Source organism: Lissotriton helveticus, chromosome 12 (genome assembly GCF_964261635.1).
Source record: "Lissotriton helveticus chromosome 12, aLisHel1.1, whole genome shotgun sequence".
In the NCBI taxonomy this organism is placed as follows: domain Eukaryota; kingdom Metazoa; phylum Chordata; class Amphibia; order Caudata; family Salamandridae; genus Lissotriton; species Lissotriton helveticus.
Window position 1 is genome coordinate 102,868,918 of NC_136073.1, and position 24,342 is coordinate 102,893,259.

At 44.2% G+C, this 24,342-nt stretch overlaps 1 protein-coding gene across 1 annotated transcript in view; it reads left to right on the forward strand.

Moving 5' to 3' along the window:
* LOC144797958 (extracellular calcium-sensing receptor-like) overlaps positions 1-24,342 on the forward strand; it is a 92,467-nt gene that overhangs the window by 35,241 nt on the left and 32,884 nt on the right. The window contains exon 4 of the mRNA XM_078668763.1: positions 15,661-15,804. Coding sequence (XP_078524889.1) covers positions 15,661-15,804 — 144 coding nt within the window. The remainder of the gene's footprint in view (positions 1-15,660; positions 15,805-24,342) is intronic.

A 24,342-nucleotide genomic window follows, 5' to 3' on the forward strand; every position in this document is an offset into this window, starting at 1 on the left:
GAGTATTGTGAGTCCTTTTTCGCTTTTGCATAGTCTTCTTTTCTGTTCTCTGACCCCTCCCCTCTCTTTGATTGCCTGATAAGTCCTGAAAGGAACTAGAATGAAGTGAATTAGTATACTGATAGCTATCAGGCTATTTAGTTGTATCTCGTCAATATAAATTGCAACGTTTATCGAAGGACTCTAGCTGCAGAGATCCACCCCATGATTTAGTTTTTTCTTTATTTTTATGTTTGTCCCAACCTTTTTAGATGCTCTGCTGCTTGTTTGGTATTGTCTTTCTCAGAACTACATTTGAACTGTGATTTATTTTGTCTGGCACACAAAGTATCTCAACCTATAAATGTAAAGGTTTCTGCAGTAAGCTTTGGTAACTCGTTCTCATCGTCTACTGATGCTATATATGGAAGGAGCTGGCATATCACCAGTGCTGCTACTTCCCCTTTAATAGCACTAAATATAATTGAGGATAATATAGCAAAATTGCCAATTAATTCCAACCCCAAATCCAGGGCAGCAGCTGCCACGTATTCATTCAGAATTTGTTTTCGTACTTCCATCAAAATCACAAATGATGATGTACCATGGATTATGGTATGTATTGCAGAAAAAACTGTACCCCAAGTGGGGCAGTTGTCAATCGGGGGAACCATTCTAAGTGTCAAGTATGTTGTAAGAGTTCTATGTTTATCATGGGTTTCCATAATAGGAAACACTGCTATTGGCTAGTTTATTTTTTGTGCATTCCAGAACACAATTTCCTCCCATCTGGTGGAAATATTACCCATAATTGCATTAATAGTAATAGAACAAATTATTTGTGATCTAACTGTGTCTCGACAGCTTTAACAGAACTTTCCGGTTATTAACGCATGCATAACAAACTGAGTTAAATATCTATGTAGTCTAACTAGACTAAATATGAGTCATTGTTCGTTTATTGTCTTCTTTGGCTGGCCCCCAGGTCTACTGAGGTGGGTCTCTGTCGGGACTACTATAGCAAGTGTCAGTATAGGAGAGGAAAAGAAGAAGGAAAAGGCATATTTAAAGAAAAAGGCAAAATATGCACATTGGAGAAGAAGGCATTTAATTACTATGAACATTTTAAAACTCTTTTTTAAACTTCTGCAAATGGTGCCTGTCATGCCCAAGAGTGCAAAAGGTGGACTTCTTCAAAATTCAGGTCAGCGCTCCAGTTTTCTCCCTCGCGCTTGGCACCCAATCCTGCAGTGCGTTCGCTGAACTAACGAACTTCGCACTTCAGCTGTGACTCGAGACGTGCTCTACATCTCGTCGCAGTTTCCCGATTTCTGAAGAGATTTTCTGAAAAGAATTAACAGACTCATTTTGTTCCTTTTTATAAAATGGAACTCCGCCTATTCAAAGAGTAAATTTTTGAACTAAGGTAGAGACTCCGCTTATCTTATATGAAGCCATTGAAGACTTGGAGAACAATATTTACGTGAGCCAAATAAGTATAGATAGCTAGCGCGCTAGAGGTTCAGTTAGTTAGTATCCAAAATAGCTTTTGTTAACAATTTTCTTAAGGAGAAGCATCGCATTGCTGAACGTCATGGGATATCAGCTTGAAGACTAAGGTATCGTTTGAAGCATAGGTGAAGCTGAAGCGACAAGTGTGTTCATACCGTATTTACTGATAAAAAGACTTTATGGACATTAAATATATGTGAGAAGGGTTAACCTCTTTTGGGCTAAAACAAAAGTAAGGCATAAATACAAAGCACTGAAGCTGAAAAGAATACAGACAGGTAATATTAAAATAAACAGAGAGAAGCACCGGCCTCTAAATGCTGGGGTAATTTATCAAAAAGTAATTGCAGAATAATAATCTAGAAATAGGGGTTGGGTGTGTGTACATAATCTTCTTGTTTCCTTAACAGATGCTGAGTAACCAATCCTGACAGTATATAGTGGAGACGCCAGACGTTTTTGAGTGTCTTCATCCTGAGGCAGCCTCTCTTTTCTTCCACTTCCCCTTTCCCCCCTGCTGTTGTTCTTACCAAGAAAATATCTTCTGGTGAGGGCATTGATGGAGGGGCATCGGGATCATCTTCGGCTCCCGTGGAACAATTGGAATTTGACAGTCTCCAATGCAGGCAGATGATAGAGTGTCTCTGGTTGCTCTTCAAAATATGAGATTCCATGGTATGCATTGGATCACACAGTGCAGCATGTTCCAGTACATTCAATGGAAGCTATGCAGTGCAAATTCAAGGACTTCATTTTGTTAACGGCCAATGCAGAGTACTTTGTTGAGAGTCCGCATGAAACACTTGGCACCACTGTTGGCCTGCAGCCACCATGCGTCATTTTGTGGAGCTCAAACCCCAGATTGCTCAAGTACTCTTTAAAATCGTGCCTTGGAAACAGCAGTCCTTAGTCTGCTTGCACCTCCTCTGGCACCTCAAAGGTGGTAAAGATCTTCTTCACATTTCGCCTCACATCCTCATACACCATGGTGGTAACCAATTTGACCAGAGGAGACTTTGTCAACTCCTACCCAGGAATCTGCCAAAGTCTATAATAAGTTGTGTCTAGAGGCAGTGCACAGGTCCTCTGTAGCAATATGGACAGACCCCTAAGACTCGCCATTCAGCAACAAGAGGGCACATACCTCATACACCTCCTCCCTCTGTTGGTCCTTTCTTGGGAACAAGATTTTGGAGTGCAAACAAGCCTTTTTCTTTGTGATTCTCTTGTGGTCGTGTGTTGCATGCAGTAAGTAGGATGTCACTTGGCAATGGCCTCTCAGTACAGTACAAGACTGTGCTGGGTCACCCATAGTTCCCTTCAGACTCTACAGAGCTGGGGTGGGTGATCTTGGACTGTTCCTTGTGGGCGTTGTGGAGGAGGTGGGGCACTGTGTGTCCTCGGTCACTCGGAGATCGCTGTAATGTATTGTCTCTGTAACAATGTCCTCTAGTTTCATGGTTACAGGGCATAAGTTTCTAACAATCATGTCCATATATTCTTCTATCTTCTTCTTGCAACCCAGTGGTTTCCCTTCCTCACATACAGGATGGCTTAGCAGTAGTTGGTGGTTTCTCTGCACCTTGATAGTGTACAACCTCAAACCAGTACTGCTTAGCCTGGACTACCAACTTCTTTATTTGTGGTGGTGGAGGTTAGTTGGGGATGACCTTGAAGTAGTTCAATTATCAGTTTGTGGTTAGTGACAATAGTAAATGCCTATTCGCACACATAAAAATGTGGAAGTATTGACTTTCCCATATGATAGTCAGGGACTGTTATTCGATTTGGGCATACCTCCACTCCACCTTAGTGAAAGTCCTAAAGCTGAATGCAATAGGAATTCAAGTGTTTGTGATGCTGTAGTACTACTAATACTAAAACTAAACTCCAACCCATCCACGTCCTCGCTGCTAGACTCGTCCTCTGCATTCCACAACATGAGCACATCACCCAGCCCCTACGTGATCTCTGCTGGCTCACTCATGCCTGCAGATCCCTCCACAACACAAGACCCCAATATCTCAATGAAAGAGTCTCTTTCCACATACCCAAGAGAAACCTCCCCTCTGCCAACCTCACACTTGTCGAAACCTCACATATCTGCCTAGCCAGAGTGGGCAGAAGAGCCTAGTCCTACATCACGGCAAAGACCTGGAACGAACTCCCACTCAACAGCAGACTTTCCCTCTCTCTGCACATCATCGGAAAAGCCACAAGACCTGGCTCTTGTGGTCATTCGGAGCTGCACACCTTGCCCCCCAACCAGCGCCTTGAGACCCTCGTGGGTGAGTAGCGCACTTCACAAATTCCTGATTGATTGAATACTGCACCCAGTTTTACCACAGTGGTGACTACTAAACACAGGGGGTTGGGAGAGCCGCGAACATGTCCTTGCCGGATTGCCCCATTGCCTCATGGTCATTGTAGTTTGGTATTCTTCGTTTTCGTTCGAAATTCTCAAAATATTCAAAAGTTCGTGGCCAGTGCCAGTATATTCTCCAATCATATCCCTAGACAGGTGTTTCTGGTTAAATACCTTCATCAGTAGGGAAAAATATTTTCAGGGGTTGCTCGACATGCCACCGTCATCTCCTCAGGACTATTACCACTCTCGGTGTGCACGGGCATCTCCCAGAGCTCGTCAGCTCATGGCCCACGGGAGCCATTCAATACAAAACACAGGGGGTTGGGAGAGCCGCGAACATGTCCTTGCCGGATTACCCCATTGCCTCATGGTCATTGTAGTTTGGTATTCTTCGTTTTCGTTCGAAATTCTCAAAATATTCAAACGTTCGTGGCCAGTGCCAGTATATTCTCCAATCATATCCCTAGACACGTGTTTCTGGTTAAATACCTTCATCAGTAGGGAACAATATTTTCAGGGGTTGCTCGACATGCCACCGTCATCTCCTCAGGACTATTACCACTCTCGGTGACGATTGAGGAATCATGAAACACGTGTCTAGGGATACGAATTGGAAATTAATATTGCAGCACTGGCTATGAACACTTTGAACTGAGTATTGAGCGAGAAATCAAGAACTACATGAACCATCATGCAAGAGGTAATTACGTTGGGACATGTCAGCGGTGCGCTCCCACCCCCTTATAGTTTAAAAATGCCATAGAGCTGACGAGCTCGGGAGCTTGCGCCTGCATGCTGAGAGTGGAACTGGTCCTGAGAGATAACTGCAGCATGCCCTGCAACCTATGAACTTTGTTTGTTTTTCCCTACTGACGATTGAGGAATCATGAAACACGTGTCTAGGGATACGAATTGGAAATTAATAATGCAGCACTGGCTATGAACACTTTGAACTGAGTATTGAGCGAGAAATCAAGAACTACATGAACCATCATGCAAGAAGTAATTACGTTGGGGCATGTCAGCGGTGTGCTCCCACCCCCTTATAGTTTAAAAATGCCGTAGAGCTGACGAGCTCGGGAGCTTGCGCCTGCATGCTAAGAGTGGAACTGGTCCTGAGAGATAACGGCAGCATGCCCTGCAACCTATGAACTTTGTTTGTTTTTTCGCTACTGACGATTGAGGAATCATGAAACACGTGTCATGGGATACGAATTGGAAATTAATTATGCAGCAGTGGATTTGAACACTTTGAACTGAGTATTGAGCGAGAAATCAAGAACTACATGAACCATCATGCAAGAAGTAATTACGTTGGGGCATGTCAGCTGTGCGCTCCAACCCCCTTATAGTTTAAAAATGCCATAGAGCTGACGAGCTCGGGAGCTTGCGCCTGCCTGCTGAGAGTGGAACTGGTCCTGAGAGATAACGGCAGCATGCTCTGCAACCTATGAACTTTGTCATTTTTTTTCCCTACTGACGATTGAGGAATCATGAAACACGTGTCTAGGGATACGAATTGGAAATTAATGATGCAGCACTGGCTATGAACACTTTGAACTGAGTATTGAGCGAGAAATCAAGAACTACATGAACCATCATGCAAGAAGTAATTACGTTGGGGCATGTCAGCGGTGCGCTCCCACCCCCTTATAGTTTAAAAATGTCGTAGAGCTGACGAGCTCGGGAGCTTGCGCCTGCATGCTGAGAGTGGAACTGGTCCTGAGAGATAACGGCAGCATGCCCTGCAACCTATGAACTTTGTTTGTTTTTTCCCTACTGACGATTGAGGAATCATGAAACACGTGTCTAGGGATACGAATTGGAAATTAATAATGCAGCACTGGCTATGAACACTTTGAACTGAGTATTGAGCGAGAAATCAAAAACTACATGAACCATCATGCAAGAGGTAATTACGTTGGGGGCATGTCAGCGGTGCGCTCCCACCCCCTTATAGTTTAAAAATGTCGTAGAGCTGACGAGCTCGGGAGCTTGCGCCTGCATGCTGAGAGTGGAACTGGTCCTGAGAGATAACGGCAGCATGCCCTGCAACCTATGAACTTTGTTTGTTTTTTCCCTACTGACGATTGAGGAATCATGAAACACGTGTCTAGGGATACGAATTGGAAATTAATAATGCAGCACTGGCTATGAACACTTTGAACTGAGTATTGAGCGAGAAATCAAGAACTACATGAACCATCATGCAAGAAGTAATTACGTTGGGGCATGTCAGCGGTGCGCTCCCACCCCCTTATATTTTGAAAATGCCGTAGAGCTGACGAGCTCGGGAGCTTGCGCCTGGATGCTAAGAGTGGAACTGGTCCTGAGAGATAACGGCAGCATGCCCTGCAACCTATGAACTTTGTTTGTTTTTTCGCTACTGGCGATTGAGGAATCATGAAACACGTGTCTAGGGATACGAATTGGAAATTAATAATGCAGCACTGGCTATGAACACTTTGAACTGAGTATTGAGCGAGAAATCAAGAACTACATGAACCATCATGCAAGAGGTAATTACGTTGGGACATGTCAGCGGTGCGCTCCCACCCCCTTATAGTTTAAAAATGCCATAGAGCTGACGAGCTCGGGAGCTTGCGCCTGCATGCTGAGAGTGGAACTGGTCCTGAGAGATAACTGCAGCATGCCCTGCAACCTATGAACTTTGTTTGTTTTTTCGCTACTGACGATTGAGGAATCATGAAACACGTGTCATGGGATACGAATTGGAAATTAATTATGCAGCAGTGGATTTGAACACTTTGAACTGAGTATTGAGCGAGAAATCAAGAACTACATGAACCATCATGCAAGAAGTAATTACGTTGGGGCATGTCAGCTGTGCGCTCCAACCCCCTTATAGTTTAAAAATGCCGTAGAGCTGACGAGCTCGGGAGCTTGCGCCTGCATGCTGAGAGTGGAACTGGTCCTGAGAGATAACGGCAGCATGCTCTGCAACCTATGAACTTTGTCTGTTTTTTCCCTACTGACGATTGAGGAATCATGAAACACGTGTCTAGGGATACGAATTGGAAATTAATAATGCAGCACTGGCTATGAACACTTTGAACTGAGTATTGAGCGAGAAATCAAGAACTACATGAACCATCATGCAAGAAGTAATTACGTTGGGGCATGTCAGCGGTGCGCTCCCACCTCCTTATAGTTTAAAAATGCCATAGAGCTGACGAGCTCGGGAGCTTGCGCCTGCATGCTGAGAGTGGAACTGGTCCTGAGAGATAATGGCAGCATGCCCTGCAACCTATGAACTTTGTTTGTTTTTTCCCTACTGACGATTGAGGAATCATGAAACACGTGTCTAGGGATACGAATTGGAAATTAATAATGCAGCACTGGCTATGAACACTTTAAACTGAGTAATGAGCGAGAAATCAAAAACTACATGAACCATCATGAAAGAGGTAATTACGTTGGGGCATGTCAGCGGTGCGCTCCCACCCCCTTATAGGTTAAAAATGCCGTAGAGCTGACGAGCTCGGGAGCTTGCGCCTACATGCTGAGAGTGGAACTGGTCCTGAGAGATAACGACAGCATGCCCTGCAACCTATGAACTTTGTTTGTTTTTTCCCTACTGACGATTGAGGAATCATGAAACACGTGTCTAGGGATACGAATTGGAAATTAATAATGCAGCACTGGCTATGAACACTTGAACTGAGTATTGAGCGAGAAATCAAGAACTACATGAACCATCATGCAAGAAGTAATTACGTTGGGGCATGTCAGCTGTGCGCTCCAACCCCCTTATAGTTTAAAAATGCCATAGAGCTGACGAGCTCGGGAGCTTGCGCCTGCCTGCTGAGAGTGGAACTGGTCCTGAGAGATAACGGCAGCATGCCCTGCAACCTATGAACTTTGTTTGTTTTTTCCCTACTGACGATTGAGGAATCATGAAACACGTGTCTAGGGATACGAATTGGAAATTAATAATGCAGCACTGGCTATGAACACTTTGAACTGAGTATTGAGCGAGAAATCAAGAACTACATGAACCATCATGCAAGAAGTAATTACGTTGGGGCATGTCAGCGGTGCGCTCCCACCCCCTTATATTTTAAAAATGCCGTAGAGCTGACGAGCTCGGGAGCTTGCGCCTGGATGCTAAGAGTGGAACTGGTCCTGAGAGATAACGGCAGCATGCCCTGCAACCTATGAACTTTGTTTGTTTTTTCGCTACTGGCGATTGAGGAATCATTAAACACGTGTCTAGGGATACGAATTGGAAATTAATAATGCAGCACTGGCTATGAACACTTTGAACTGAGTATTGAGCGAGAAATCAAGAACTACATGAACCATCATGCAAGAGGTAATTACGTTGGGACATGTCAGCGGTGCGCTCCCACCCCCTTATAGTTTAAAAATGCCATAGAGCTGACGAGCTCGGGAGCTTGCGCCTGCATGCTGAGAGTGGAACTGGTCCTGAGAGATAACTGTAGCATGCCCTGCAACCTATGAACTTTGTTTGTTTTTCCCTACTGACGATTGAGGAATCATGAAACACGTGTCTAGGGATACGAATTGGAAATTAATTATACAGCACTGGATTTGAACACTTTGAACTGAGTATTGAGCGAGAAATCAAGAACTACATGAACCATCATGCAAGAAGTAATTACGTTGGGGCATGTCAGCTGTGCGCTCCCACCCCCATATAGTTTAAAAATGCCGTAGAGCTGACGAGCTCGGGAGCTTGCGCCTGCATGCTGAGAGTGGAACTGGTCCTGAGAGATAACGGCAGCATGCTCTGCAACCTATGAACTTTGTTTGTTTTTTCCCTACTGACGATTGAGGAATCATGAAACACGTGTCTAGGGATATGAATTGGAAATTAATAATGCAGCACTGGCTATGAACACTTTGAACTGAGTATTGAGCGAGAAATCAAGAACTACATGAACCATCATGCAAGAAGTAATTACGTTGGGGCATGTCAGCGGTGCGCTCCCACCCCCTTATAGTTTAAAAATGCTGTAGAGCTGACGAGCTCGGGAGCTTGCGCCTGCATGCTGAGAGTGGAACTGGTCCTGAGAGATAATGGCAGCATGCCCTGCAACCTATGAACTTTGTTTGTTTTTTCCCTACTGACGATTGAGGAATCATGAAACACGTGTCTAGGGATACGAATTGGAAATTAATAATGCAGCACTGGCTATGAACACTTTGAACTTAGTATTGAGCGAGAAATCAAAAACTACATGAACCATCATGCAAGAGGTAATTACGTTGGGGCATGTCAGCGGTGCGCTCCCACCCCCTTATAGTTTAAAAATGCCATAGAGCTGACGAGCTCGGGAGCTTGCGCCTGCATGCTGAGAGTGGAACTGGTCCTGAGAGATAACGGCAGCATGCCCTGCAACCTATGAACTTTGTTTGTTTTTTCCCTACTGACGATTGAGGAATCATGAAACATGTGTCTAGGGATACGAATTGGAAATTAATAATGCAGCACTGGCTATGAACACTTTGAACTGAGTATTGAGCGAGAAATCAAGAACTACATGAACCATCATGCAAGAAGTAATTACGTTGGGGCATGTCAGCGGTGCGCTCCCACCCCCTTATAGTTGAAAAATGCCGTAGAGCTGACGAGCTCGGGAGCTTGCGCCTGGATGCTAAGTGTGGAACTGGTCCTGAGAGATAACGGCAGCATGCCCTGCAACCTATGAACTTTGTTTGTTTTTTCGCTACTGGGGATTGAGGAATCATGAAACACGTGTCTAGGGATACGAATTGGAAATTAATAATGCAGCACTGGCTATGAACACTTTGAACTGAGTATTGAGCGAGAAATCAAGAACTACATGAACCATCATGCAAGAGGTAAATACGTTGGGGCATGTCAGCGGTGCGCTCCCACCCCCTTATAGTTTAAAAATGCCGTAGAGCTGACGAGCTCGGGAGCTTGCGCCTGCATGCTGAGAGTGGAACTGGTCCTGAGAGATAATGGCAGCATGCCCTGCAACCTATGAACTTTGTTTGTTTTTTCCCTACTGACGATTGAGGAATCATGAAACACGTGTCTAGGGATACGAATTGGAAATTATTAATGCAGCACTGGCTATGAACACTTTGAACTGAGTATTGAGCGAGAAATCAAAAACTACATGAACCATCATGCAAGACGTAATTACGTTGGGGCATGTCAGTGGTGCGCTCCCACCCCCTTATAGTTTAAAAATGCCGTAGAGCTGACGAGCTCGGGAGCTTGCGCCTGCATGCTGAGAGTGGAACTGGTCCTGAGAGATAACGGCAGCATGCCCTGCAACCTATGAACTTTGTTTGTTTTTTCCCTACTGACGATTGAGGAATCATGAAACACGTGTCTAGGGATACGAATTGGAAATTAATAATGCAGCACTGGCTATGAACACTTTGAACTGAGTATTGAGCGAGAAATCAAGAACTACATGAACCATCATGCAAGAGGTAATTACGTTGGGGCATGTCAGCGTTGCGCTCCCACCCCCTTATAGTTTAACAGTGGTGACTACTATTAATTCGGTCTTATAGTGGGGATCAAAGTAGACCATGGTGGCGTTCTGATGCAGAGTGTCTTTGAAGTCCTGCAAGTTGCTTTCCTTGTTCATGTTCCACTCCCACTTGGAGTTGGCTTTGGTGAGTGCTCTCAGGGCTCTCTTAGGGTGGAAAGTTTAGGGATACACAGTCACAGTGGTTGGCCATCCCTAAGACGTTTTCTTGCCTTCATGGCTGTTCTTGGGATGTGGGCTTATTGCATGTCTCTAGACTTTTTAGGGTTTACCTGAACACTGTCCTTAGAGGATATGTAGCCACAAAACTCCATGTGGTTGGCAAAGAATGTGCATCTGTCTTTGTGCACAGTGAAGCCATGGTCAGACAGTTTCTGTGATACTGCTGTTAGCTGCTGCTGATGTATTCCAGTAACAAATTATAAGTGTCCCTCGAGGAACCATTTCAAATTAGTTACAATTTGTATTCAATGTCACATTTGTGATCAGTAATTCAGTGTATCAGGAAAATGCATGTACATACACTTGCATGTATCTAAAAAGATATATATTTTATTCAACTGCATTCATTTTTCCAAAAAATTGATGCCTGGCAATGGACACACCGTTTAAATGGTTCCTCGAGGGACACTTATAATTTGTTATTGATTACACCCAGTCCCTAGGGGATTATTGGGTGGCTCTATTGTATTAAGTCTGATGTATTTAAGCAATTTTTCAGCATACCATAAATGCTGAGCACTAAATTTAGACCGGAAGGATTCTTCCTTATTGCATCCTTTAAGACCTCATCTACTGATGATACATTTGCGCCAAGTATATCTTCTTAGTCACATGTGTGTTGACAAAGGTTGTAATGTAGTGGCTATTGGGGTCTAACATGAGCTGAGGCTGCCCAGAGTTGAGAGCCACTAGGTCCGGTTGACAGCCACTAGGTCCAGTTGAATTTGATGATATTGCCATCCATGGAGGACATTATGTATTCCTCTCTCTTTAAGGCCTGGTTCAGGAGCCTCATGTCAATGCAGAGGCACACAGTCCATGGTAGGTTTGATTTGGTTGTGATGAAAATATGAGAAACACAACAGATCTGCCCCCTATTTCTTAAATACCCCATCACTTCTAGTTGTCCTGTCTCTTTTTTTACCTATTAGCATAGATGAAAAGAAACTCTGCAGTGTTGTAAATTTGAGGGGTTTGTTCATGTGCAGCAAGATGAGTTTGCCCGTCAGGCACCATAGTCATTTGAACAAGATAATTAATTTTGCAAGAATGCTATCCATGTCTGATTCCTGAATTAGGTAAAAAACACCAGTCATACCTTCCCTACATATGGCAGCTTAACAGTGTGCCCCTCTGGACTGATGCCACTCCATGGTACATGATGCCCTTGAATGCATCTGCTAGCATAGGGGGTCGGGTTCTACCTTTGAAAATATTTTGGTGTGACTTAAACTTAACTTTGTGCATTAGGACAGTGCTTTGTATTGCAAATAGTCCAGCATATTCACCGAAGTGCTGGTGTAGTTAAAGGCCTTCACTAGAGTGTTTGCGATCCTTGCCTCACAAGCTTGTTGTGGTCTTATTGATTGCAAACAATTTCTCGCAGATGAGATAAGCGATATTTCTTAGTCATCCATATCTCTGTCCAGTGGTGCTAACGTCATTGATTGTTGGAGTCATTTAAGTGGAGTCATGATATACTGCATCAGTGCTCTGCATCCACTGCTATGCACATTCCATTGTCCCTTGTCCCCATCACTGCATACCCATACAAAGCGGTTCAGGTATCCACAACTTGGACATGTCCTTCCTTGTGCTAGGCACTTAGTCATCGCGTGAGATTCTAGGCAACAGTTCCCACATGATTTAGGGTCATCTTTAGGTGATGGCCCACCTTTTGCCATTCTTTTCATCAGAATGGTATCTGCAGCTTTCTGGCTTGAACCTGAGGCCACATTTTAGTTTCCGACTAGACCATGACCATCCCTAGGTCCAGTTCTCTCTGTTCTCCACTGCTCTCCGACAGCTTGCGAGATCACCCTAAGATCAGCATGTTTTCGTGCTCCATGGCAGTTTCTCTGAGAATTAGGTGTCTGAGTATAGATGACTTACACCCTCTGTGTGCACACTTCCTTTGCTGTGTTATCATCAGTATATGCGCAGCCCTGCCAAGTACCACTCATCAGCCGTTAGACTAACGTATTTCAGTGTGGTGGTCCACATCACCGCACTGAAACGCGAAATCACGCATTAAAGCGCCTCTCTGCAACTCAAGCCGAGGCCTGCTATATCTTACAAATACTGAAAGCCCTGGAGGCAGGCTCTTCTGCTTGCTAGCGGCTACTGGTGTGCTACAATGTAACACACAACACATCACACTGCATATTGACATCAGGAGGAGTCCTTGACAGTGCCCAATGACTGGCGACTATGGACACAGTGTGAGTTTAGTTTGTCAGACTCACTTTAATAGGCAGGTGTCTGTCAGGTCCCTCGTACTGCCGGCGGTGAGCTCGGGCAGGGGTGCATTTCAATTCATTGCTAGATGCAATGGTATGACTGACCCTCAGACAACGTAACCCCCACAGCTTAAACAAAAGGCAACAAAAGGCAATGTGCCAGGCAACCTCAAGTGCATCTTGCATCTTCTGTTGTTTTTCTGAGGATTGTGCAACTGTTATGCGCACCAGGCTGACTGGTGATGGCAGGTGGTTGTTGTGGTGATCTGCCTGGATCAGACCTCATGGACCTAAAGCACGTATTGCACAGGGAAAAGAATAGACACTACACAGTTAGCAGGTTGGGTGTCAACTGACCCCGTGCGGTCACGCCCCGTTAATTATTCACGCTCCTCCCCCTGACGTGAGTGGGTGGGTGCTACACATCCAGCCTGTGCCGGTCAAATGAGTTAGACCGCCAGCTCATTACAGTTGGAGCAATTACTGCAGAGGAGGATACCGGTTTTTAGGTCGAGCTAGACGTAAGCAATGCGAAGCATTGCTTAGTCTGCGAAGACATCTATTGTCACCCGTTTCTGGGAATGTGGACACGAGAGGGTGCACGAGCGCAGATTTGACCTCGTGGGCGCGCACTGCGCCGTGCCCCTCTCGTGTCTCACATTCCAGAGCACATACACCACACAGGCACACGTACGCACAGGCACAGGCACACGCGCCACGCGCCCCCCCCCCCACACACACACACACATACACGCAGACAGGCACAACACACGCAGGCACATACAAGCGCGCGCACCCCCCTCCCCATCTTACAAACGCGCACACACGTACTCCCAACCCCGCTCACCGGGCACACGCAGGGCTTCCATCACTGGGGGGGCGGGCACCGTCAATGTGGCCCGACGCCCCCCCTCACCGGCTCCTCTCGTCCTGTCCCTCCATGACAGACCAGACTCCGCAGCCCGCTCCGTTGTTTCTCCGCCCCTTCAGTGCGTGTCACGCCTCTCCTTTCTCCCGGCCGGAAATCCTTTTTGCGTGTCAGGCCTCGTTTTCGAAACTGAACTGTCCCGCAACAGTGTATATAATATCGGCAGTCGTTCTGCGCACTTGGTATTGCGGTCCTCGGCATTTGCAACCTTACACCCTATTATGTGTCTGTTATGGTCGCTCATTATATGTGTATGTGTTACGTATAAAAATCAGTTTCCCCGAAAATAAGCAACGTTGCATTTTTTATACTGCTGGCCACGTCCATTATATAGAGCCTCTGTCAACCCTCCGGATATTATTACAGACATTTTTTCATTAAGAGCCTCTGTACTCCTATTCGGACCTGTGGGATCTGCAAACATGCCCGTCAGGAAGCAAGGTAAGCAGAGGACAAGTGTTGTGCATGCTTCGTGTGTATCTCTGATTGTGTGCGCGATTTGCAGCGGCTCCATAACTTCTGGTGCAGTTGTTGTTTTGAGCTCACAACCATCCCTTTCTTGGCCCCTTGACACCTGCTTAGAGGCTTCGCAGTCCTACATCAGCATTTGCCATCTCTCCCCCCAAAACAGAAAGTTGAGAGCCAGAGTGTACTCGTGGCTGCTTAAGGAGGGGCAGACCCTGAGAATGAGGGATCCTGTGACAAAGTGCGCCCGTGCATTCCTGTGGGCTGTGGAAGCCGCTTCCGGATTGGGAGCCTCCAGTTGGGATTCCTGGGCATTGATCCGCACGATGCCTCCTGCATGCTTAATCCCCCCCCCCCCCCCTGTTTAATGCTTTCGATTAGACGAGCCGTTCTTGCTGGCTAAGCATGAGGCGATCGAGCCGCCTGGGCAGAGTTTTATGACACGTCAATTCCCGGGACCTGTTGACGTTAATCTATCTACTTTGCAAATGTACCGAGGGAGAAAGGCGTGTTGTTGTTTCTCCTCAGTGACACGGCTCCTTGGTTGGGTCCAGACACTAGAAGTTGTTTAAGTGACAGCACAGCTGCCTGACGTGAGGGGGGCGTGTTTGGGTTCAAACGAGGGGCATGCTCACTCTTCGCCTTTCAGAAAGCTGTGGGCGTCGCAGGGTTGGTGTCGGGAAAGTGGATGCACGGTTGCATGTGTTGGCTACAAGAGAGGTCTATCAGTACCCTTAAATGGAACAGGCGATGTGTTGTGAAACACAACTCAAAATGTTTAATTTCAAGCCCATTCCTGTTTTGCTCTCCATTCTGATCCTCGTAGTTTCATTTGTTCACGATAAACACGGGGCTACACGTACCAGAGTAAAACGGCTAAATAACAACAAAATAAGAGTTCCCAATTTTACATGGTATCTGTGATTATTTTTTTTGCCTTCTGAGTCTTGTAGCCCCAGTATAAAACAGCACTACCAAACCCATTTTTTAAAGTTGAATTCTGGGTCATGTAGCCTTCAACAGAGGAATGGGTCTGGGAAACTTGAGTGCTGCCAGATCAAACATGGGCTTCTCGCACTCCACAACGTGAGGGTTTTCTGTAGAGGGGGTTTCGGTTGCATACATTTTGTGTGTTTGTTAAGACGGTCACCTCACTCAGTGGCCTCTGACAGTTTCATGTGCTGAAATTTTCACCCAAAGGCCATTGATATCAAGTTCGATTACTTTAATTATTAAATAGAAACAAAGGTTACATCGCCCAGGATGCATTTGGTTGTCAGGTGAAAGTCCCAGACTGAAGAGAAACTGTTCTTGATGACAGAGAATGAGGTGGCCATACTCGCCCTGTCCACGCGGGTAGGACTCGCCTGCATCCACGCATGTGACCCTTTTACAGACTTGCATGACCTATTGTTTGTTACTTTCCAGATACGCAGAGAGCACTGTACCTGCTGGAGCAGTACTGGTCTAAGTTGAACCAGACTGAAGACAGTGGAGGGCAGAGAGACACTAAACAGCGAGATGCTGCTAGCATTGAATCTCTCCTCCAGCACAGACACCGGCATCGCGCCTGTAAAGCACCTAGAGGAAACGTGGTGGGAGAGGGGCACTACTACATTTGCGTGACATTGCATTTCAGTCCAGTGATGTGGGAATATGCACCGAAATGAGTCCGTCTAACCTTCGATGTTTGGCACTTAGCAGGGCTGCAAAGAAAATGTTAGGAAAAAATAAGGTGCCTTCTAAATGCAATGAAATCACTTGCTTAAACACGCAGAAGCGTCCCAACTTAGTAAATCAGAATACATGCTATCTATTGAAAGGGAAAGTTTTAATTTAACTACGATTGACCTCATTCATAAAATTATCTGTGCTCTTTCTTTGATATATCCTAAATTCATGAAACTGCATAATTTCCTGTTAAAAAATCCTACTTAATTATGCTGGTTAAACTCTGGAATAATAGCTTCCTCTTTGCAAACAATTTAGAGCGAGAAAATATGATACATTAATGAACCTTTTGCTCATCAGAAAGGTGACGTAAGATCACGTTGTGTAAGGGCTCATTCATCTACGTGTATCCCATTAGGTTTTCGTATGCAGAATGACCTGCAAACTACACATTTTGGCCAATATCTCACAGTTTCCTCACATTTCAGTGCAGGGAAAGTTCTGAAAACCGCCAGGAACCATATAAGTACTACCACCCAGCCTTCCCAGGTTTTTTACACAGTGTATTGAGTTGGAGCGGCTCAGGAGGCTGGAAGCCAAAAGGTGGATTGATTCTGCTCTTATTGACATTGTTGTGTGCCTGGTTCACAGGAAGCTGTCTTGCAGATAGAAGTAGCTTAAACACTGTGTGAACATGATTTGGTTCCCAGTTTTATTTAACAAGCAGAGGTAAATCTGACATTGTGCATGCTATTGCTCAGTTATCTGAATCAGTGGCACATGTTGAACTGATTGAGCTGCAACAAGGGACTCAGGTTATTGGGGTTTATATTTCTCTATCTATCTATCTATCTATCTATCTATCTATCTATCTATCTATCTATCTATTGCCCTCTCTCTATCTATCGCCCTCACTCTATCTGTCTATCGCCTTCACTCTATCTATCTATCTATCGCCTTCACTCTATCTGTCTATCCCACTCACTCTATCTGTCTATCGCCCTCACTCTATCTGTCTATCGCCCTCACTCTATCTGTCTATCGCCCTCACTCTATCTGTCTATCGCCCTCACTCTATCTGTCTATCGCCCTCACTCTATCGCCCTCACTCTATCGCCCTCACTCTATCTATCTATCTATCTATCTATCTATCTATCTATCTATCTATCTATCTATCTATCTATCTATCTATCTATCTATCTATCTATCTATCTATCTATCTATCTATCTATCTATCTATCTATCTATCTATCTATCTATCTATCTATCTATCTATCTATCTATCTATCTATCTATCCATCCATCTATCTATCTATCTATCTATCTATCTATCTATCTATCTATCTATCTATCTATCTATCTATCTATCTATCTATCTATTGCCCTCAGTCTATCTCTATCTATCTATCTATCGCCCTCACTCAATCTATCTATCGCCCTCACTCTATCTGTCTATCGCCCTCACTCTATCTGTCTATCGCCCTCACTCTATCTGTCTATCGCCCTCAATCTATCTGTCTATCTCACTCCCTCTATCTATCTATCGCCCTTACTCTATCTATCGCCCTCACTCTATCTCTATCTATCTATCGCCCTCACTCAATCTATCTATCGCCCTCACTCTATCGCCCTCACTCACTCTATCTATCTATCTATCGCCCTCACTCAATCTATCTATCGCCCTCACTCTATCTATCTATCGCACCACCACAGCATCACTCGTCGCCACCAAAACATCACTCGGCGTCACCACTGCATCAATCTGTGCAACCATTCAACATTCAACAACAACTGGTTCAAATATGTTCTTTCTATGTTTCAAACTTTATTACAAATGTCACAAAAAGATGTTAATATTTCACTTCTGTTCTTGGATTTTCGTCACAATAAAATACACTGAACATAATCTTCACAAAAGTTATTTACAAAAGTTTAAGCTATTGCCATTTTACATTACAATAACTTTTATTTAAGTCTTAATTATTAAAAAAATGTAAAAGCCATTGTTATTTGTGATATCAATACATCTAAGTCACGTAAATACAACACATATTGCATTACAAATGCTATAGGTGTCACATTTGCCAAAGTTCAAACTATTGGCATTGTAAGTGACAAAGCTATTAATTTCACTATTTTCAAAACCAACACATAAACAAAAAATGTGTCATTTACAATACCAATAGCTCAAACTTTCCTAATGCGAGACCTATTGCATTGCAAATGCTTGTTGTTTAACTGCCCCAATGAGAGGCTTCGGGTGGAAGCCGATCGTAGAGCGAGCAATAATAAAAAGCGCTACTGCTGCCTGCCAGTCAGCCCAAATAAGACACTTCTGAGCAAAAACAGATGCTGCTTGTGAGTCCCCAAACGTCCAACGTCTGCTCAGGTACACCCTTTAACTTCTGCCTGCTCTTGCAACCCGTGTCCCATCAGCCACAAGACGCAGCTCAGGAGATACGTTCAGCCTGGTTTATACACTTGTGCACATTTATTTACTGGCAGCAGTCAGCTAAGCCATTCACGCATTCTCAGTCCACAGGCTCCACACTGCCAAGTTCAGTTGATCTCAGCAGCATTTACTTAGCAATACTAGGCCTCAATGCCAGTTAGTTTGCACCATGCATAGGAATGTTTATCTTAATTCAGATTTAAAACTGAGCCTGGGAATCTACTTGGCTCATGTAGAGGATGAATTGTATTCATGTTCTGAGTACGATGATTGATGTCTGGCAATTTCCAGCTCCATGCAGCTGTAAAAGCCAAGCTGTCAGCATCACATATGCTGCTCGGATGCCCTGCTGTAAAGGCACTTTTGAATAGGTGGTCATAGTTGAACCTGCGCAGGTCATAAGGCATAAGTCAATCAATCAATCAATCAATCAATCAATCAGGGATTTGTGAAGCCACTACTCACCCTTGAGGGTCTCAATGCCTTTAGTTTGAACTGATCAGTGCATCCAAGGCAGCCGCAGTCTCACAACAAAACAGAAATACATAGTATTCTATACACATTTTGTGGTGTTTAGGCAACTACATGCAAAATAATCATACACCTTAAATGAATGATGCACAAATGCAGTCATGCAAGGTAAACAAAAATTGCTGGAAATGCAATCTTTCACATTAATGTTATGGAATCTCAATTGGTTAATGCAAGCACTGCATATGTTTTGTGTGTAACCAGAGAGGAACAAAAGTTTGTCCTTCTTGGCTAGTGGTGGCTAGTTACTTCCATAGTAAAGTGCCACAAGGACCCAGCCTGCGAGTGTAAGCACATGAATATGCACATGGCTTTAAAATGATATTACACACAGTATAACAGTGCAGACATTATAACAGTATAACAGTGCAGACATTATAACAGTATAACAGCGCAGACATTATAACAGTATAACAGTGCAGACATTTAGAGTTCATTATATAGCAACTAACACCTTTCAATCCAGGGGTTTTGCTCAATTTGCAAGATATTATTTGAACTTCTCATTGTGTGTACTTTCTGATACTTATCTCTTTCCATGCACCTCATTATGTGGATTTACTCATGAGAAAGTGTTACACTAAGTGCCACACATTTGGCAGTTAAATGTCATTCATAAGTCTACTAATACCATGCACATGTCACACATAGGAAATCTGAAAACTTAGCAGCTATGTGCCAGCCCTGCATTCATGCAGTCTGTCTCCAGGTTGTGCCATTCCATTTCTGGTGCTTCTCAGCCATTGTAAGATCTTCTTAGAGTTTCTTGTTGCTCAAGTAGGTGTAATTTCTAATATTTATACTTTTTGTTTGTCTTCATTGCTTGATTTTGCTGGCAAGAAAGTGTCACTCATAGTCATTGAAATGTCACCGATAATTACACTGATATTATGAAATGGTCACAGATAGCAATTTGAAACCTTGGCAGCCATGTATATGCTCGCCAACCTATGCAGGAAGGCATAGAAGCGATCAATGGTCTCACCCATCTCTGATTGGCTTGGCGCAATTTGAAACATTCATAGTCTGGGTCAAGTTGTGCTCCAAATATGCATTAATTTCCCAAAAGCATTAATCAGTCTTGATCATCTCCATTGTTAGCAGGTTTTCAAATATTTCATGAATTTATTCCCCTGCGAAGTGCGTCCTGGGTGCCCACTCTACCAGTGGGTCTGTCTCCCAATTATTGAGTCTGTTGAGCCAGGCCTTCTATGCCAGTTCAGTAGGTATGAGTCAGCCAACTCGCTGAAGGGCATGAGGGCGCCATCCGAAGAGTAGTCCAACGTAGTTCCGGGATTGTTTGCTGCTACCTTTTAGGGTGACATGGGGCAAATCCTTTGGAACACTAGTTGTCAGCCATGCTGGGGAAGGGCATGGTGCTGCGCCCCCCACAGTCCTACAGTGGGACTACAAAGTCACTATGCTTGTAGTTAGAACTCTACGTCCACGATGCCGGACATTCGAGTCACTCAGCACTGATGCATGGCTGCCTCACAGACCTACAGTGTAGCCACAATGTCACTGTGCTTGTAGTTAGGGCTTTACATCCAGGGTGCAGGGCAGTAGAGTCACTCGTCACTGAGGCCTGGCTGGCGTACTGCCTGTTGGTCTGAAGGGTTGTGCTGCCTTTCCCCATGGTCTTTGGGAGTGGTGGCACATTCATACCACCAAACGGTACTAAATGGGGGCAGCCAAGCAGAGGAGTGCAGCAGCAGCCTTCAATCCATGCTGTGCAGGCCACTTAAAGTGGGTTGCCTTGAATTGGCCACTGGGTGACGCTTCTGTATGGCACAAGCACTCTGCACCAATGCTTAATTTGAGCCAGTGGTTTCCGGTGCTCAGCACTATCACTTCATCCTCAACACCGGCACTTTTCATGAGCACCAGTTAAGGACACATTAATTTACAGGGAGATTAAGTGATTTGTCCAGAGTTGCAGGATGTTGAGCCGACATGAGACGTTCCCCAACTCTGAAGCCGGCTACTCTGGCCATGGACTCAACACCCTCTCCCCACTTTCATGGCTAGTAGTTTGTTCTATTTTAGGTAGCACTCACAGGAGAAATGGGCTGGTGCAAGCTGCCTCCTGATGAGAGATCTGGCACGTATTGTTTTACAAACTAACCACTGCTCTGCATGGCTGGCTCCTCAGTACAAAGTGGGTCTGTGGAGTGAGGGCTGCTTACTCCATGTCCTCTTTATCAGTGTAGTATGCAGCTCCTGTCCTATACCCTGTGCTGCACTCACAGACACACTACACAACCAGGCAGCTGCCCATTTATTCATAGCTGTTGGCCATGCTGATGTGGGCAGAGCTCAGGGGAGCTGGGAGGCTCACTACACTGGCCACAGACCTTCTACACTCGCTGTTGTCAAGGTTTGCTGCGATTAGATCAAATTAGGACCCAACCCAGTCTTTGTCAGGATTTCTGTTTAGTCCCTTTAGAAACTGAGATTATCATGATGGGGATGACACCTAAGCAAATAAGCAATCAAGCTTTATTGTTGATGGCAATCTGATTTCCCTCTGGCATTTTGTGTGACATTGAAAGGATATTACAAGTCCTCACATTAGCAATTGGATACAATAGGTTCTTGATATATTTTTATTTGAGGAACGGCTGTTCATATACTACAAAAAACTAAGGAATGTAAGTTTACACGAGGGATATTGAATTTAAAAGATCTTGTTGCTGGCCGATGATAATGATATAAACCAAAAGGTAGCTACTTCCGACTATTCCCAATTTTAGATTACAATCAGCTCTACACTATTTATATCTGATATTTGGTTTTGCCTTTGTATTTATCATTTACTTGAGCAACCCTAATTAAAATACGTATACATGCTCATTCTATGTTTCAGCACACCAATGCTTCTATTTTACTTTTTAGAAGAGAGTCTAGAGCAGTCTCTAGTCCTATACTCTGTGCTCAGGATTGTTCTTGGCTGTCATTTGTTTGTCATTTTTAGGACACCTGCTTTCTATTATTCTGTGCTGACACAAGGCAACTTCTCTGTCTGCATGCACTAAACAAGAGCTTTGTTAACCCCTAAGTATCAGCACAATCTTGGTAAGTAAAAACCTTGTCCCAGGTGCTAGGCAGTTTGTTGTTGTGAAGTCCATGCATTGTTATTCCTTGGGGACCATTTTTCAATTGTGAATGGCTTCCCACCTCCTTTTTGGAGGTAGTAAAATATTAATGATTTGCAATCATATTTCAGTCACAAAATATTACTAGATCCCTGAGGGATTTGGAAGTGACGCTCTAAACGCACCCCTTCCAAATACTGAGTCAGTATCTATTTCCAAAACCAAATTGCAATTGAGTAGGATTCAGTAACAACTTACTGAATCCCCAAATGGGTTTTGTGAATTAAAAAATGTTATTCTGTGGTCAGAAATGTTCTGATTTCATAACTCAGAGCTTTATAGACTAGGGTCTAAGTATGAAAATTGCTTAATACACGAGGGCCTAAGTATGAAAATGAATAAAGGTGAAATAAAAGAAATGTCATTATTGAGTTAAATATTTCCTATTCTTTTTTTTCTGACACACACATACCTAAACTCCAATGAGGGAGATCCATGACTCTATATAGTGTTTTCAGTAGAAATTGGGTTTTAGTTAAGCACAGGTATGATCCCTTCGCAAGCAAATGCCACAATTTGGTCAAGGTGTATCTAAAAAAAGTCCTTAAATGTACCTATGCTTAACCCTATGGTAGCTTGGCACACAAGCAGTCCGGCTTAACTCAGAGGCACTTTGGTAAGAATGTATTCAACATCTAAACAGGAATAACATGAAAACACAACTCAAGAAAAATCCCAAACCAATTTCGATGATTTGACACCAAAATAACAAGAATCGCATCAGTTAAACTATAGCTATGAATTATTCAGGTTTTTAGTGTACTCTAGTAACTAAAAAAACCAAGGTGAAAATCCCCAACATTTATTCACATGAGACTGGGGCAAAGTCAGAAGTTGTTGCTGAGCGTGATTAAGTGATGTTCACATACTAGAAGAGGATTGCCCTCGGTCTTGGCCTACCTTTGGACTCATAAGAAATTTTGGAGAAAGATCTCTCAGAAAGTAAAGTTTGGTGGGTCAAGGCAGCCATCTGTAGCCGAGGAATAGGCGGCATCTGGGAGCCGCTGAATGAAGTTGCAGGGAAGATTTCTACGTTTGTACTTTGTAACTTTTTTGAAAGTTAAAAATATCCAGCAGGATGAAGCAACAGGTTTTAACTGGTGATAGCTCCAGGAGGCACAATACGCTTCCAGAGTGGAGCAAATAAACAACATTTTCTGCTGTGGAAAAGAACACAGTCGGAGCTGTTGTAAAAGCAGGCTGATTGGTGATGCACCTTTGGCTGATTGATGAGAAGTTAGGTCTAGGTTTCCCTTCAGTTCTCATAGAGCTTTTTGGCAAAATCACAGACTTGGGATTTTGACTGGTTTGGCACATTTAGCACCACCATCAAGAGCCTGGGACGAGGTGCACTTTAAAACCTGTTTGAGATTTTTGTGTCCCTGTTGCTCTGAACAGGAGGCCAGCAATACAACTCTTGGCAACACTCTGGTAGTCCTGGGTTCCAGAAGCAAGGCATTCCTCCAGCAGCAGGGCAGTCCTCTGAGGGTTCAAGACAGGCTTCAAGCAGCAGAGTAAATGTCTGAACTCCAAAGAAGGCCTCAAGCAGCAGGGCAGTCTCTGAAATGTTGGACTAGCCTTCTGGGTGTCTTTCACAAGTCCAGGAATGAACTGAAGAATGAGTCTGAGGGCCCTATTGTAATGCCTGGCGCCAGCTTTGAACTGGAAAAGTTTTCCCCCACAGTTTATTCTGGAATTTACTACCTCCTTGCCCTGGCTCCAGGATGTCTAGGGTGACAAAAGACTTCCTGTGAAGTCCTTTGTGTGTGTGCTGAGGCTGCTCCTTTTAAGTGTGAGTTGGTGTCATGGCCTGGATTATGACATGTTATCATGACCATTCTTAGGTCCCTTACGTAGTTATACACACATATGAGATTCATTCCATACTTTCTGATGATGCTGTGTTTGACGCAAAAGTACCCAAGAATGCTGTGCTGTGCTGTGCTTACAACTGATATGCAGTGGTTTCTAAACTTTAGACACCACTACATGCCAGCCAATCAACGCCCTTACATACTCTGCAGTGATTAAAACTTTTCATCACTGGAGAGTATATAAGGGCACCGAGTGGTATTTGGCTGCGCTATTTTCATTGCACAAAATGCATACACTTTTGGACTTAAGCGTGCATTTTGCATTTTGCACCCAGCCCATTTTGCTCATTTGTGAATTCTGCAGAAATTCTTTGAATTGTAATGTCATTCTGCTCATGCCAATCAATCAATCAATCAAGGCATTTGTTTGGCGCACTACTCACCCGGAAGGGTCTCAAGGCGCTGGGGGAGGTACTTTGGGCCCAGG